Source organism: Anoplolepis gracilipes, unplaced genomic scaffold (assembly GCF_047496725.1).
Source record: "Anoplolepis gracilipes unplaced genomic scaffold, ASM4749672v1 Contig20, whole genome shotgun sequence".
In the NCBI taxonomy this organism is placed as follows: domain Eukaryota; kingdom Metazoa; phylum Arthropoda; class Insecta; order Hymenoptera; family Formicidae; genus Anoplolepis; species Anoplolepis gracilipes.
In genome coordinates, this window is record NW_027328668.1 from 127,100 (window position 1) to 144,395 (window position 17,296).

The 17,296-nt window shown below is 28.4% G+C and overlaps 1 protein-coding gene across 4 annotated transcripts in view; it reads left to right on the plus strand.

Moving 5' to 3' along the window:
- The window catches only part of LOC140675663 (tubulin polyglutamylase TTLL5-like), a 59,219-nt gene extending 42,698 nt beyond the window's left edge, over positions 1-16,521 (plus strand). Inside the window, exons 5-15 of one of the 4 annotated variants that reach the window (XM_072910272.1) lie at positions 3-109; positions 505-718; positions 5,409-5,665; positions 6,160-6,359; positions 7,774-7,994; positions 8,450-8,642; positions 8,777-8,930; positions 10,150-10,290; positions 10,441-10,591; positions 12,035-12,201; positions 16,214-16,521. In XM_072910272.1, the coding sequence (XP_072766373.1) occupies positions 3-109; positions 505-718; positions 5,409-5,665; positions 6,160-6,359; positions 7,774-7,994; positions 8,450-8,642; positions 8,777-8,930; positions 10,150-10,290; positions 10,441-10,591; positions 12,035-12,201; positions 16,214-16,412 (2,004 nt within the window). In that variant the 3' untranslated portion in view covers positions 16,413-16,521. Of the gene's footprint in view, positions 1-2; positions 110-504; positions 719-5,408; positions 5,666-6,159; positions 6,360-7,753; positions 7,995-8,449; positions 8,643-8,764; positions 8,931-10,149; positions 10,291-10,423; positions 10,592-12,034; positions 12,202-16,213 lie in introns of those variants that run through there. The other 3 variants (XM_072910271.1, XR_012048425.1, XM_072910273.1) reach the window with 3 other exon arrangements.
- Positions 16,522-17,296: the final 775 nt, after the last annotated feature.

Below are 17,296 nucleotides of genomic sequence, written 5' to 3' on the forward strand. Positions count from 1 at the left end.
AGGTGCCTATGAATGAAATGGATTTTAATATATTATGGATGGGAAATCATCCCAAACCAGATGTTTTGCGAAATTTAATGCCTTATCAAAAAGTGAATCATTTTCCTAGGTAAGAAAAAATATGATTAAGAAACAGCTTTCTTAAATAGGAAATAATTATTAATTATTAAATAACATTAATACAATTAAATAATTATTAAATAATTAAATAACAGGAAAAAATATGTATAAAGATTTGTCAAACAATTTTAACGAAATAAATTTTCAGAACAATTTAAATATTCAGAGAATATATTTAAATCAAATATTTAGAATCAAATATTTAAATAAAATTCAAATATATTCAAATATATAAATTTTCAAAAATATTTACTTAATAACATACTGATTTAAAAATATACTTAAATTTTGAAATATTCAAAAATATATTTAATCTTCATAACACCTGAATAAGTAAATATTAACTTATGTTTCTTAACTTTATTTTAAAAATCTATTTTTTAGATCTTACGAAATTACCCGTAAAGACCGTCTTTACAAAAACATCGAAGCTATGCAGAGGAGTAAAGGATTTCGACACCTCGATTTTATACCTCAGACTTTTCTACTGCCTACTGAAGCTAAAGAATTAATTTCAGCGCATTTCAGATATAGAGGACTATGGATTGTTAAGCCTAAAGCCAGTTCACGAGGCCGTGGTATTTACATTGTTAATAATGTAAGAATACACTTACAGCAATTTTTATAACGCCTTTTTATTGTCTTAAATACACTACTCTTATGATGCATCAGCAGATTATTTAATTCATAGTTAGCATTAATTAATAAAAATAGCCCTATTAAACTATATCCTCAATAATGGGAGTCTTGGTAGAATTGACTTTTTTTAATGCTAGACCCAATATTTTTTAGAGTAGGGAAAAAAAAGTAAAATAACGAAATAGATAAGATGACAAACTACTATTTTTTCTAAGATAATATTAACTAACCGATGTTCAACTAATTGATGTCTTTTGATAATAATAAGTAATTTCTTGTAGTTGAAAGTTTAATCTGCCAAGGAAAGTACGTGATATATAATTAAAAATGTGTTTTGGATCCATATGTAATTTTTTGTTGTTTGTTCAAAAGGAATACAACATATAATTATAGTAACTATTTTCACTATCTTTACGAAATTACAGTATAGTGTATTTAAAAATTCATTTAAGGCTTCCGAGTAGTCGCCGCGGCCATATTGAAACCGTGACGTCATAAGCGAGAAATAGCAAGAAATGATACCCTGATTTATGTTGCGACTGACATGTAAATAAAAACATATTTCAACGAAATATACTACCAATCTCTTCAGCACACCTGTAAAAATGTACGACTGGTAATCCTTTCTCCTGACAATTGATAAATAACTGTAAATTGAGTCCGAAATGAACTCTTGAAATGTAGGAAAACACACGATTTGACTTAAAATTTGACTTTAAATACACTACTTTTACGATGCATCAGCAGATTATTTAATTCATAGTTAGCATTAATTAATAAAAATAGCCCTATTAAACTATATCCTCAATAATGGAAGACTTGGTAGAATTTACTTTTTTTTTAACGCTAGATCCAATATTTTTTAGAGTAGGGAAAAAAAAAGTAAAATAACGAAATAAGTAAGATGACAAACTACTATTTTTTCTAAGATAATATTAACTAACCGTCGAAAGGAGAGGAAAATGTTACTTTACACAGTTTATTCCTTACACAGCTTGGCAGCCGCATATTTTCACAAGTTTCATAAATACATTGCACATCACAACACTAGCAAAAAGCAAATAATTACGACGTAGGTTGCAACATAAATTGGGCTGTCATTTTTCGCTTCTGACAAATTTCCCAAAAAAGAGAAAGAGACAGAACTATATGTCGACATCGAAGTTTCGCAGCGAGTACTCGAGAGTCTTAATAACATATTCCAATATCTTCCATTTTACATATCATAACATTTTTATGAGGTGGATGAATAAATATGACTGTAGAAAAACATGACAAGTATCATGTATCATCGACAAAATGTATACGTATTTGTATATGAGAAGCTATCCAATATCTGTGAATCGATTTTGCGAGCAATGCGGGTCGATAACATAGAAGTGGCACTATAATTCGTTGTGCCTGGGAGATTTCTCCTATGGCGTGGGGTGAAAAGTGGCAAGCTGCGCCTTGCGTGCTCTAATAAATTTAATACATCCTGTGTAATAAGGCTGATATGGTTGTCTCGTGTTAACTAATCTTTCATAGTATAATGTAATCTGTCGTGTTGTTAGGTCGGCTATAATGTGGCTCTAACTGCCTGATGTATTGTATCAACTTGGCTCTGAACAGCTGAAACTGTTCCCAAAAATCTCGTTGCGTCGTTTTATATATCAAAATATAAGCGAAATTTAATTCTTCTTACATGAAACTCCGCCATCTAGCGGCAAAGGTTTGTGCGGTTCATGCGTGGCGGAAGCTCCAAGCGCTCAAAATTTCAGAAAAATTTCGCAAGAGAACCTTCTAAATCTGCAAGATGTATGCATGAATTCTTATTCGACATATTGTCGATTGCAGACGTTTGTGTAGTGGTCATTAGACCGCACATAATATAATCATTGAATTTACGCACGTACGTAAGCACGTACATACGACCAAATATACTTATACATTACATTTCAAGATATCAGTAAAGAAGATATGCCTATATTATACAGGGTATCCCCGAATTAGCGGATCAACTCTCGTGAGTAAATAGAGCGTGTTAAACTGAAGAGAAATATTTTATATCATTTTGCTAAATTCACAATAATTAATGAGATATAAAAATTAATAAAAATCGGCCAATCCGTGCCAGTATAAGCGCGCGGCGCGAAAAAACCTTCCAGTTGTTACTTGATACTAGACGCGCGGCGAGACAGTAGACGGAGCATTCTACAAAGGATGTACAAAGGACGTACTGAAAGAGACACGTACAGTGCGCGCTGCGTTTATATGTCTTGCCGCGTACCTAGTATCAAGTAACAACTGGGAGGTTTCTTCGCGCCGCGTGCTTATACTGGCACGGATTGGTCGATTTTTATTAATTTATATCTCATTAATTATTGCGAATTTAGCAAATTGATATAAGACTTTTCTCTTCAGTTTAACACGCTCTATCTACCCACGAGAGTTGATCCGCTAATTCGGGGACACTTTGTATAATAGACATATCTTTACTGATATCTTAAAAGAGCCTGTCTGCGTCTTTATCGTCCTTATTCAGACTCAACTGTCTACGCCACAGGTACCCAACTATCTGTGAGATTGTTGTTTTGTTGGAAACATAACAACATGATTAATCATATTAATCAACATGATAGCAATATGATTAATTAATATAATTGATCATGCTTGGTTATTTGGGACCAGAATAAGTGGATCCAAGGGCCACTGCAAAGATGGCATGTTTTCTTCGATGAGTAAAACAAGTGTGTTTGATGTTGGTTCCTGAGTAGTCCATTTATTCATTTTCTGCAATTTTTGTAAATATTCTTGTGGCCGGCCACATAAGAACTGGCAAAATTTCTGCAAATACTGCCAATTAGACAAATAATTACTCAGAGGAATGTCGAGATAATTCAATTAAACAGACTGAACAGTGAGTTGTCTATAAGAACATGAGAAGATGTAAAATCATTAAAGTCAAAAGGATTGTTTGTTAATGGAGTTTGTCAAAGATCGCGAATTTAATATAGCTTCTTTGTAATTAGCGTTATACTCATCAAAAGCAAAAAGTCTTTCCCTGTGTAATTATATAAAAATATTTCTTCATAATCTTGAATGTAGTTTCCTTCAAATATGAAAGAAACAATAGTCAAGACTATAAAATGAATTTTCAAAATGAAGTGTTTGTGACGGAATAAAACTCCAATTTATTCGCTTAACCAAAAAGGAAATTATTTTCAGTTTTGTGTTTTCTAGAAATTCTTGTAATTCCTGCACTGCTTCGATAAAATATATTTAATGCGTCTGTGTGAGTTTTTTGACAAGAAGGGGAAGGGAGAAAAGAAGGTTTATTAGTAATAATCAGTGATGCCAATTCTAGGTGTTACACCTCGTTGATAGAGGCACTCATTAAGAGAACTGTATCCATGCACTTTCTCATATAGTGCTTGCTTGTGTGCGTGCCTCCATTACCGAGGTGCTAGTAATCTAGAATAGGGGCGGTGCATTGTTGCGCACAATACAATTGGACATGTTACAAATGGACACGAAATTTTGGACACCGTTTATTTAAATTGTTAAATTTATTCACGTTCTTTGTATTATAATAATGCGATTTCTTGAAAGTTTTAATTACTTATATACATTAATACATTTATACATACATAAATACGTGCTTGATTTCAAATCCAAAGTATCTATCTGAAAAAATATAGAGACTCTAGATTTTTCAGAAATTTTTTATACATCAAATCCAAGTATCTATTTGGAAAAAATAAGGAAATTCTCGTGAAATGTTATTGAAACTCAAAGAATTAAGAAAAAAATCTTTTTGATAATTTAATTTTTATATTATAAACAATAATTTCAAGAAGTTAAGCAACAGGCAATTCACCGATTAAATTAGTCGAGTTGTAAATTATATATGTTTAAAATATATTATGAATATATTTATCTCTGTTTATATATTCAATATCTTGTAACAAAATATTGAAAATATGTAGCACATATTATTTGTTGTAACTTTTAGTGATGAAAGAAATAAGAAAATGTTATGCAAGTGAAAAATGTTTATTTTATGAAAGCTGTTCAATTTTTTACTATATTTTTAAATCTATCACTTGAAACTTAAATATCTGTTTATTTTTCTTTTGTATATACATATAAGTGAAAAATACCAGAAAACGTACATAATAACAAACTTATTTTACTTAGAAATCTCTAAAAAAATTTTCTTTGGATCTTGATTTTTAAATAAAAATATGTTCTTGAAAATTAGGAATTTTCAAGAACTTGTTTTTTACGAGATTTGAGTAAATATTCTGAAATTACTTACATTACTTATTTTACAGAAAAGAGAGAGAGAGAGAGAGAGAGAGAGAGAGGGGGGGGGGCAAAAACAGGGAATGTAAAACTGCCAAAAAAGAGGATCTCGTTACATTGTTCTCGTTACAACTCCCCTTGATATTATCACGATTATTATACTGAGTAGTTTCTACAAAATTTTAACTGTTTATTGTTTATTGAAAACTCATTACAAAAAGAAGTTTGGAAAATATCACAATTTACAGTAGTGGAGTCTCGTTTTCGGCAGTTTTGCCGAAAGAACATAATTTCAGTTTTAAATTTGATACATCTAAATGCATTGGTACTCATTTGTCTAATTGTTTATTATTCTGTTATAGCCTGAGAAGATCCTGACAGATGAATCAGTCATCGTGGCACAATACATAAATAATCCGCTTTTAGTTGATGGACACAAGTGTGATTTGCGTCTCTACGTAGCTGTGACGAATTACGATCCTCTGCTTATTTATTTATACGAGGAAGGTTTAGTGAGATTTGCAGCTGTTAAATACGATGGAGGAAATCAGTACATTTGGAATCCTTGCATGCATCTTTGCAACTACAGTATAAATAAATTTCACGTGGATTATGTAAAGTAAGTTAAAACAAATATAGACAGAGTATTAAGATAAAATTATTTGTGATGAAAGATAACTTAAAACAATAGTGTAAATTAGTTAAGTGCCAATATTAAAGTTATTAAATTTTGAGAAAACTTTACGGTAAAGATTGCTTATAAAAACAAACTATTGATACTTTTACTTGATTTTATTCTACCTTAAAATTTTGAAATAATTGCCTCAGTTATAACATAAATAATAATACCACCAAACTTACTATTTCCCTAAAATATTAAAATTCACACAATTAGCAAAATAGTAATGAAAATAATAGGAAAAAAGGAAAACCAAAAGAGATAAAATAAGAGGAAAGACAAAAGTATGAAAAAGCGTAATTAAAAAATGGAATAGAAAGAGAAAAAAGATAAAAATAAAGTAGAATTAAAAAAATAAAAAAAATGACTAAAATGATATGAATAGGAAAATTGCTATAAAAAAGGTATGTATAGAGAGGGTCTAATGTGATTAGGAGTGAAGATCCTGACGCTGAAAATGTAGGACACAAGTGGACATTGTCGGCATTGCTCAGACACTTACGTTCAATGGGTCAAGACACAGAATCGCTAATGCAGCGAATAGAAGATATTATTATAAAATCAATCCTTGCTACTGCATCTGGAATTGTCAGTGGTTTAAAACAATTCGTGAAACATCCTGATACATGTTTTGGTAATAATTGACTTTTCTAATAAATATACAAATTATAGGTTTTATTAATATATTATAATATGTATAAATATAATAAAATTAAATATATTTCATTATACACAGATAAAACTAGAAAATCATTTTTAATATGTAAAATTAACAAATAATTATTTTATGATAAGCACTTTTTAAATTACTATAATTAATTTTCCCTACATATAAGATGTTATATAGAGTCATTGCACTATCTGCTACAAATTTCTGAAATCATTTAAAAACAATTCTTTTTCAGCAAAAATGTCGAAAAGAAATTTACCTTTTTTTTTATCATTACAAATTGCCAATACTTGCCATATATTGTAACTAGTGGTCTTAAAATTGTATGAAAGTAAACTCTATGTCAAATTAATTACAAGATGCGTTAACTTTGTAATTCCGGAAAGTTTAGTTAAAAAGTCCTTTTTTTATTGATATTTTTGCTGAGGATAATTTCGTTAATAAAAATCTCCAAACGATCCCAAGAACTCGTCATTAACAGATGGTGCATGACCTTTGGACATCCTGTATATAAACACAAATACATACAAGTAAAAATGTAATTATTTTTTATATAATATATATATATATATATATATATGTATGTATATATATATATATATATATGTATGTATATATATATATATATATATATATATATATATACAGGGTGGGCCATTTTAAACATTACGGTCAATTTTCTCGTAAACTAAGCGAAACATCGAAAAATATTTCAGACAAAAGTTGTATGGTTTCGAGGGGGCCATAAAATGGTACCATTGGTTTGACCTTGGATAGTCACTTGAAAGTTACATAAAGGTCATCTTTAATTTCTTAAATAGAACTTATTATTTTTCATTACATATTCTTGTAGTTTACTTCAAAAGCTTTTCAAAACACTATAATAAAATATTTTTTCATTAAATACTTTTCGAGTTATAAGGCTTCAAAGTTGCAATATTTTGACATGAAATACAAGATATCTCGTAAAATATTCATTTTTCGATTATCTTACCCTAATATATTTATGCACAGAATAATGAGACGAATCAATTGGCGTAATTAAAACACATAATTATGTTAAAGTAAAAATGTGTAACTGCTAGTTGCAAATTCAGATTTTTTTCTTAAAGATAACTATAAGAAAAATAGTAGGTTCCATTTAGGAAATTAAAGATGACCTTTAAGTGACCTTCAAGTGACTATCGAAGGTCCAATGGTACCATCTTATGGCCCCCTCGAAATCCTAAAACTTTTGTCTGAAACATTTTTCGATATTTCGCTTAGTTTACGACACAATTAACCGTACTGTTTAAAATGGCCCACCCTGTATATAATGTGTGTGTGCGTGCGTGCGTGTTTATTATTTACATACATAGATATATTGTTTTCATTCTAGAATTATTTGGCTTTGATATACTAATCGATGATACGCTGAAGCCGTGGTTACTGGAAGTAAATTTAACGCCTTCATTGGGATGTGATTCACCATTAGATGTTAGACTTAAGTCAGCTTTAATAGCAGATTTGTTTACTCTTGTCGGTATACCTGCTGTTGATCCAATTCTACGTTCCCAAAGTTTAAATCGTGCTGGCCTTAATTCCAATAAAAAAATTAGTGTAAGTTATTTTTTCATATTTTTTCTAAAAATTATACTTATTTTATAAAGAAAACTTTTTACCCTTTATATCTGTACAAAATATAAACTTTAAACATTAAATATTCAATTTTATACTAACTTCAAAGTTATACAATATTTTTTACTTACATTTAGATTATAAATATAGCAAAAGGAAAACGATTCTAATGGATTTTTTATTCTTAATTAGCAAAAAATAAAAACAAATATTTTATTTAAATACGAAGAAGATAAACATAAAATGTTTGATGAAAAAAAGATAAATGAAATACTAAGCAAATATTAAATTCAATCATTATATTAAATTTAATTACTAAATAGTCTATTTTTTTCTTTATTTTATAAAATATGGAAATTAGGAACTGGCGGGTTATAGAGCATTGAATTAAGGGATGATAAATAGATTAAGCAGATTATTATTTTTGTTTGTTTTAGTATAGAAGAGTACAGTCTGCAGAAACATTACCTCAGGAAAAAAAGAATATTAATAGGAGTAATAAAAATAAAGGTCTAAGCTTAGAGCAACAACGAATAGTAACGTCTGCAAAAGCACAATTCGAGAGAAGAGGTGGATTTGTTAGAATATTTCCAAGTCCAAAATCTTGGGAACTTTACTCGCAATATTTGGGTAAGTATAATTTTTTGTTAAATAATTATTTGAAGCTTAAATAAAAAAAAATTATGGCTTTTCTTAAAATCAAACCATGTATGTGCCTTACAAATTAACTTATTTATAATTCTATGCCTTAGATCCAATTACAGGTATACCAATGATATCGGATCCGCTTGGCCCAAGGAGATTACCGCAACATATTAATGTAAATCATAATTTAATGTTACATGAACAATTATTTCCTATTGCTAATCGCAATACTGGTTACGTTATTCCAGAGATAACATTAGACAGGTTATCCAGGTAAGTTGTATTATAAATATTTTTTATGTTTATAATAGCATTTTTTCATTATATATATATATATATATAATTTTACATATATACACGCGCACGCGCGCGCGCGCGCACACACACACACACACACACACACACACACACACACACACACACACACACACACACACACACACACACACACACACACACACACACACACACACACACACACACACACACACACACACACACACACACACACACACACACAGAGGTGCCACAGACCACCCGTACACCCCTTTTATCTCGGAAACAGAGTATTTTAGAAAAAAATCTTTCAGACAAAAGTTGCATGGTTTCGAGGGATACATAAGATGGTGTCATTGGTTTTACCTTGAATTTTCATTTAAAGGTCATGTGAAGGTCACGTTGATTTTTTTTAAATGGAACACCCTATATATTATTGCATATTCTTGTATTGCATATTATCTCGAGAGCTTTCCAAAACACTATAATGAAATGTTTTTTCATTAAATACTTTTTGAGTTATGAGACTTGAAAGTTTCAACATTTTATTTCAAAATACAAAATATCTTGTAAAACATTCAGTTTTCGGCAATCTTACCTTAATACTTTCATGCACAGAATAATGAGACGAATCAAAGTGTAAAGAAAACACATATAGTTATCTTTAAGAAAAAATCTGAATTTGCAACTAGCAGTTACACATTTTTACTTTAACATAATTATGTGTTTTAATTGCGCCAATTGATTTGTCTCATTATTCTGTGCATAAAAGTATTAGGGTAAGATAATCGAAAAATGAATATTTTACGAGATATCTTGTATTTTATGTCAAAATATTGCAACTTTCAAGTCTCATAACTCAAAAAATACTTAATGAAAAACCCTATCATAAGTGTTTTGGAAAGCTCTCGAGGTAAACTACAAGAATATGCAATGAAAAATAATAGGTTCCATTTAAGAAATTAAAGGTGACCTTCACGTGAGCTTCAAATGACTATCCAAGGTCAAACTATTGGTACCATTTTATGGCCCCCTTCGAACCAAACAACTTTTGTCTGAAGTATTTTTTTCTACAATCAAAAATAAAAAAGTTTTTGGGGGTGGTGCATTAAAATGGGTCACCCTGTATGTGTGTATATATATATATATATATATATATATATATAAAACTATAAATATTTTGTAAAAGTTAATAAATTTGAGTATTTAATTATAGATATGAAAGATACGAAAGAGCATTGGTAAAAGGTCACAAACAAACTTTGGACAGAAGGAATAACAAAGAAAATTTGGGTATAGATATGCACAAATATAAAAACCAAGTAATACAGTCAATGCAAGAAGGCAACAAACTAAGGTTTGTTATCAAAATTTATGTAACAAATATCAATTATTTAACTATTTTGTACATTGACTAACTACTTTGTAATTGATTTTTATCTGCATTGTTATCTTTTTCTTCTGAAATATATGATATGTAAAAATATTAGATCAAACAATATTTCAGTCCTGGTGAAGCGAGGAAAGCTTTTGGTTTATATTTAAGCTACATATTACGAAAAATATCACAACCTAATGCAGATCCAGCATGTTGTGATCTTATTATGAAGTTTCTTCAACATTCGTCATGCAATTTGAGAACACCATTTCTATTTACAGTATGTATTTAATTGTTGATATTCTGCTATATTTTAGGTAAATTTATTCTATAAGACATTTTAATAGTTGATAATAGAAATTATATTAGCTTTTATCAATTAGTCTTATAATTGCATTTGCATGTTTTTGATATGTATGTATTTAAGTGTGCGTGTGTTTCTTTAATGTTATAAATATGTTAAATATAAATGTATGTGATGATAAATAAGTGTTATATATTTAATATATTTAATATATTATTTTAAGATGTCATAACTTTTCAAGGACAATTGACTACGATTAATGACCTTTGTTAATCTTTGTGAGGCTTAAAATTAAGGTCAAAATAAAAATTTATTAATTATCTTTGAAAAAGCATCAAGCACATTTTGGATAATCTTCATTTTGATTTTAATATTCTGAGGAAATGACTTTAAGGAATTTAAGCAGTGGTTTACTTGTCAATTGTCTTTGAGAAATTATGATGTTCTAAAATAATATATCAAGTATATCGAATAAATGACATTTCGTCATTATTTATTTTCATGTCTAACATAGACCATTCCATATCATTAAAGAATAACATTTACATGTTTGTATATATAATATTTAGATAAAAACTTATTAATATAATTTTAGTAAAAAGTAGTTTAGTTGCATATAATTTGAATCTGACAATAAAAAGTGCCATTTATCATTTTAAAAAATTCAATTGGGTAACCCATTTCCGGCCGGTACCGGAAGTTGAAAATATCGCCATTTGATAAAGTCTACCCGATTTATTTATCAAAATTTTTTAGATTGATAAAAGACTTCTCTTCATTTTAAAAGGAGCGATTTGGGACACCTTACATAATAAAAGACAGTATTTTTTAAATAAGTAATTAATTGTACACTTAAGAATTGAAACATCTACTTTAAAAAAAAACGGTTTTTAAATTTTTGAATGAATATCATTAAAACATTAAGAAATATGAAAAGTTTCAAAACAAGTTTTATTTATGGTTCTTTACTTTATAACGATGTAATTAGATTTTTCAAAAACGTTAAATTTAAAAAATTTTTTTACCCTCCTTAATTTTTGAAAATTTTAAAGTTTAACCAATAACAAAAATTAAAATAGTAACGTTATATGGTTTAATTTGCCATTAAATGCACTTTAATTTTTAGATATATTGAAATTTTCGAAAATTAAGAAAAATGAAAGGAAAAGTTTGAGAAATTTGAAATTTTTGAAAAATCTAATTTCTTTGTTAGAAAATATATTAAAATTTATTAGAAATGATAAAATGTGATGACTCACTATCAGCCTGTATACACACATGCATGAACGAACACACGTATCAAGTTATCATAATCTGTTAATATAATATTTTTATGTTATAAATGAGAAACACACTAACTTTGGATAATTTATATTATATTAATAATTTTAATATTTAAATTAATAATATTTTCCGTAGTTGCCGTGTAATAAATTGAGTAACAAAGACCGAGCTGCCATTACTGCAAAACAACTTTCCGATTTCTTGCATCTATATAATAGAGAAACGGATCTTTATGAAGACACGGTAGACCGGCCTCGTACTGTTTCTAATAAACTCTTTCAAAAGTTTTTGGCTGCAGCAAGGTATACATTACATATACATATACATACACATATACATTTATATATATATATATATACATATATATCTAGTAAACAAAGCGTGCACAATATGCCAGCAGATTGGCAGCAGATTTATGCAAAAGTTATTAGCAAATTGGCATATATTATGTCCACATTAGGCTTATGATCTGCTAGCAGAAACCGAACAGGATTTGCTAACATGATTTGATGTCAATGGAAAGCGAGTAAAATCTGCGCGCGTGCAATCTGACGGTAGATTGGCAGAACCGAGCAGAATTTGCAACTTTTAATCATTCACAAAATGGTATATTTAAATGAATTTCTCGATGTAAATTTAATGCTTAGACATTTTAATTTAGGTCAATTTATGAGACTTGAAAACGACATCTATATTGCATTCATGAGACGTTATTTTCTGATGTTTTTAAATTACAGTATTTATATATGATTTTAAAATGTAATTTAGATAAAACAAATTGAACATTTTATAGTTCATACTTAAACTCTTATTTTATTTTTTAAATATAAATAGATGACTTTTTTTCATCCATTTGGACATATTTATCTGTCCGATTTTCCAAAAAATCAGTTTGATAGACATGAATTCCTCATATGAAGAGATTATATCAAACATTAAACTGATAGAAATAAACGTTACAATTGTATTATAGCCGCATTTGATATTTTTTTATGAGAAAAATTTGAATATGGATATAGATTGCAAATAGCACGTCACGTAGCAGTAAGAAAATGAATTAAGGCTGCGGATTTTGCTCGATTTTTGCTAATTTGCTATTTATTTGTTATTATTTTGCTATTTATTTGCAATTTATATAAAATTTTACAATTTATATATTATTTTCAACAATATTCTTCATTTTCATCTACACACTACATACGTATTTTCCATTGTTCGAAACAGTGATTTATGTCTTCGGCTGTCACGATTTTTACCTTATAAAGGAATTTAAGTTAATGGAGGGGGTGAAACACTGTTAAAAGATCTGACAGTTGATGATATGAATCATTATTTTGAACAAAGGAAAATACGTACGCAGTAGTATGTACATAATTATGAAGAGTATATTGAAGAAGGCAATAAATAAATTGTACAAATTATCAGTCCTGTTTTTAAATAACCATATCTCATATATACAAAGTGATTCATTTAAATTGACACAAGGTAATAACTCAAAAATATGGGACATTAGAAAAAAATATTTCAAATAAAAATTGTATGGTTTCGAGGGGGACATAAGTTGATGTTATTGATTTGATTTTGAATAATTGTTTGAAGGTCACATAAATGTCACTTTTAATTTCTTAAATGAAACCCCCATTTTTCATTGTACATTCTTGTAGCTTACCTCGAGAGCTTTTTAAAACACTATAATAAAGTATTTTTTCATTAAGTACTTGTCGAGTTATGGCTCAAAAGTTACATTCAGTTTTCGGTAATCTTATCTTAATACTTATGCACAGAATAATGAAATGAATCAATTGGTGTAAAGAAAACACATAGTTGTCTTAAAGAAAAAAATATAAATTTTCAACGAGCGGTACTAAAGGTGACCTTTATGTGACCTTCAAACCAATATTCAAGGTCAAATCAGTGGCATCATCTTATGTCCCTCTCGAAACTATATAACTTTTATTTGAAACATTTTTTCTTAAGTCTCATGTTTTCGAGTATTACCTTGAGTTAACTTAAATGTACCACCTTATATATATATGAATCATTAGTAAATAAAAAAGTTTATGTGAACATGGTTATTATTTTTACAATTAGTAGTTTCGGAGATACTGTTTGAATTTTGTTTAAATATTTCAATGATAAATGAGTGATACACATATGTTACGTTCACAACAAATGTTTAAAAATTGAACCATGAATGTCCATACACTGTACAACTCGTATCCTAAAATGGCATGTTATTTCTCTTCTTTTATATAAGTAGCAACATCCAAAATACGAGCAATTAATTCTTTTCGCATACTTTGTTCGGTAAGCGTTCGTTTTCGACCACCTGACAATAGGCTGAAGATTCACCATGTTGTGTCAAAATTATAAAACTGAAAGATTAATTTTTGCACTGATATGGAAATGCTTATAAAGAGGTTTTTGAAGATACTGATTTTAAATATGATTTTCACAATTCAAAATAGTGGATTCAATGTGGCGGATACAATCATTTCTTTGAAATTTGGTAAAAATACATACGCAAGCTTTTTTATATCTGCTATTTTGAATATATCTCTACATTTTTTATTTTATATATTATACACATATTATACGTACAAAGAACGTATGCATAAACGCATGTGTGTCTGTGTTCGTGTAACTTGTTTTTAAATGTAGTTAAAATATAATATTTTAATCAAGTATTTTTAATTAATTTTGAATTTTAATGTTATTGTTAGTAGTAAATTTAGTACTTTTAACAAATAAAGAGTAAATAATAATAATTCTAATTAGTAATTTTCTTAGTAATTCTTTCATGTTTTCAATGACAGTTTATTTTGATGATGACTTGCAAGCAATCGTGACAGAAAAAAGATAGAATATAAAACAATGCAATCCATTCATGAAATAAATAGAAAGGATAAGCACACTAAAATAGAGTCAAGTATATTTATGAAAAAATACTAAGCTAATGTTATTTAAAAAATTAATACTTTTCGAAATAGTTTATACTTTATTTCGGTATATTTTGACATATATTTTGACATAAAATATAAAATATCTCAAAAATTATTAATTTTTTAGTAAAGCTTAAAATTTTTATATGTATATATAATTTTATTTTTAAAAAATGATGCCTTTAAAAATATCGACAGTGGCGCCACTCATGAATGAATCAATACCATAATCATATAGCCCTGTTGAAATCTTATAACTTCAGTGAGAAATGACAGTCGAAAAAACGTCGAATAGACGTTTATTATACATATGTTAAATGTGTTGAATAGAGGTCGAATAGATGCTTTTTAACTAATCATTTTTTACTAAGATTTTTGTTTAATACATTTTTTTTTCTAAAATTGAAAACAAAAAATATTTGAAAGAAGTAATTGTTTAAAACGGGACATTCTATATTTAATTAAAAAAATCTTTTAATAAAGAAGAAAGCGCAAAAAAGCACAAGTTTGAAAGACATCCTACAGAATTCAAAAACATCATCCTTTCCCAAAAAAAGCTATGAAAGGAAGTTAAAAATATTAGTTTTATATAATTTTTTTGTTTTGGCTTTTTATTTCTGTTAAAGACAAATTAATTACTCTTTTAATAAATAATTTGAAAAATAAATATACAAAATATTTTAAGAAATTCTTGATCTTGTATCAATATTTTCAACTTGGTTTTTTGTCATTTAGGAAGTCCTAGCCCATTGTGCATCCCCATATTACGAAGTCAAGTCCAAATACGTAGCGATCAATCAATCAGAGCATCTCGATCAATCCATTGGGCGGATTCAACGGATTCAACAACTTACTAGCTACTTAGTAGCAATCGAACATGATTGGTTCTTACTTTTAGAACTTTGTTGGTTCTATTAAGCTGTTGAGTCCGCTGAATCCGCCCATTGTTTAGGAAAAATTATGCGCGCAACATTCAAACAGCTGTATCTCCGAAAATACTGACAATGAGAATAACAACTATGTTCATACGAACTTGAATACTACTAAGAATAATAACCATATTAATATAAATTTATTTATTTACCCATTAATAATTTATACCATCAAAATATTTCCCTCTCTTCTTGACTCACCATATAAATATATATATATTGACAAATTTTTAATATATTGCTTTCTTTTTTCGATCTGCTGTAAAACTATATGATAAGAGGGTCACTTTCCGTTCTTATCTAAGATATAGATGAAATATTTTTTATATTATATTCAAGAAATATAAATATAAAAAGCATTATAATGTAGAAAAATTATATAAATTTGTAATGTAGTCTAACTCTACATTAAATTAAAATATAATATAATTATATTACAGCGAACAAGATCTCGATGATGTGCTAATTCTTCAAACTCGCCTTTATAAATGTACTCACAGTTTCTTAGGAAAAAACGGTTTTGCCGGTACTTTGAGAGGAGCTAATCTTCTTGGATCTCTACCTCATATTACATCTCGAATATATTCTAACGTTGCTGCAACAGGGCAGTGCAGATGTAACAATTCAATCAATAGATAATATTATTATATTGTAATTAACAAATTATTACACTAGAATATTATAAGCGTGCGCCATTTATTTTGTATATATATATATATATATATATATATATATATATATATATATATATATATATATATGTATATACAAGGTGTCCGGTAATGACCGCCTCACCTCTCTAGGGCAGATAGAGTAGTCAAACTGAACATAAAAGTTCTGTACCATTTTGCGATTTGCGCAATAATTATTAAACTATTAATTAAAAACGTTCAGCGAACGATATTATATATATTATATACAAAGTGTCCGATAATAATTGCTTCACCTCTCTAGGGCTGATAGAGCAGGTCAAACTGAACATAAAAATTCTCTATCATTTTGCGATTTGCGCAATAATTATTAAAATATTAATTAAAAACGCTCAGCATATGCTAAGTACTATATACGCGCGCTCATACGCTGAGCGTTTTTAATTAATATTTTAATAATTATTGCGAAAATCGCAAAATGGTAGAGGATTTTTATGTTCAGTTTGACTTGCTCTATAAGCCCTAGAAAGTTGGGGCGATTATTACCGGACACTTTGTATAAATATATAATATCGTTCGCTGAGCGTTTTTAATTATTAGTTTAAAAATTATTGCGCAAATCGCAAAATGGTACAGGACTTTTATGTTCAGTTGGACCTGCTCTATCTGTCCTAGAGAGGAGAGGCGATCATTACCAGACACCCTGTATATATAAATATATAAATATATATATATATATAAATATATATATATATATATATATATATATATATATATATATACAGGGTGGACCATTTTAATCCATCCAGTCGAATATCTCGAAAATCAAGCCCGGGGAGAGAAAAATGTTTCAGACAAAAGTTGTATGGTTTC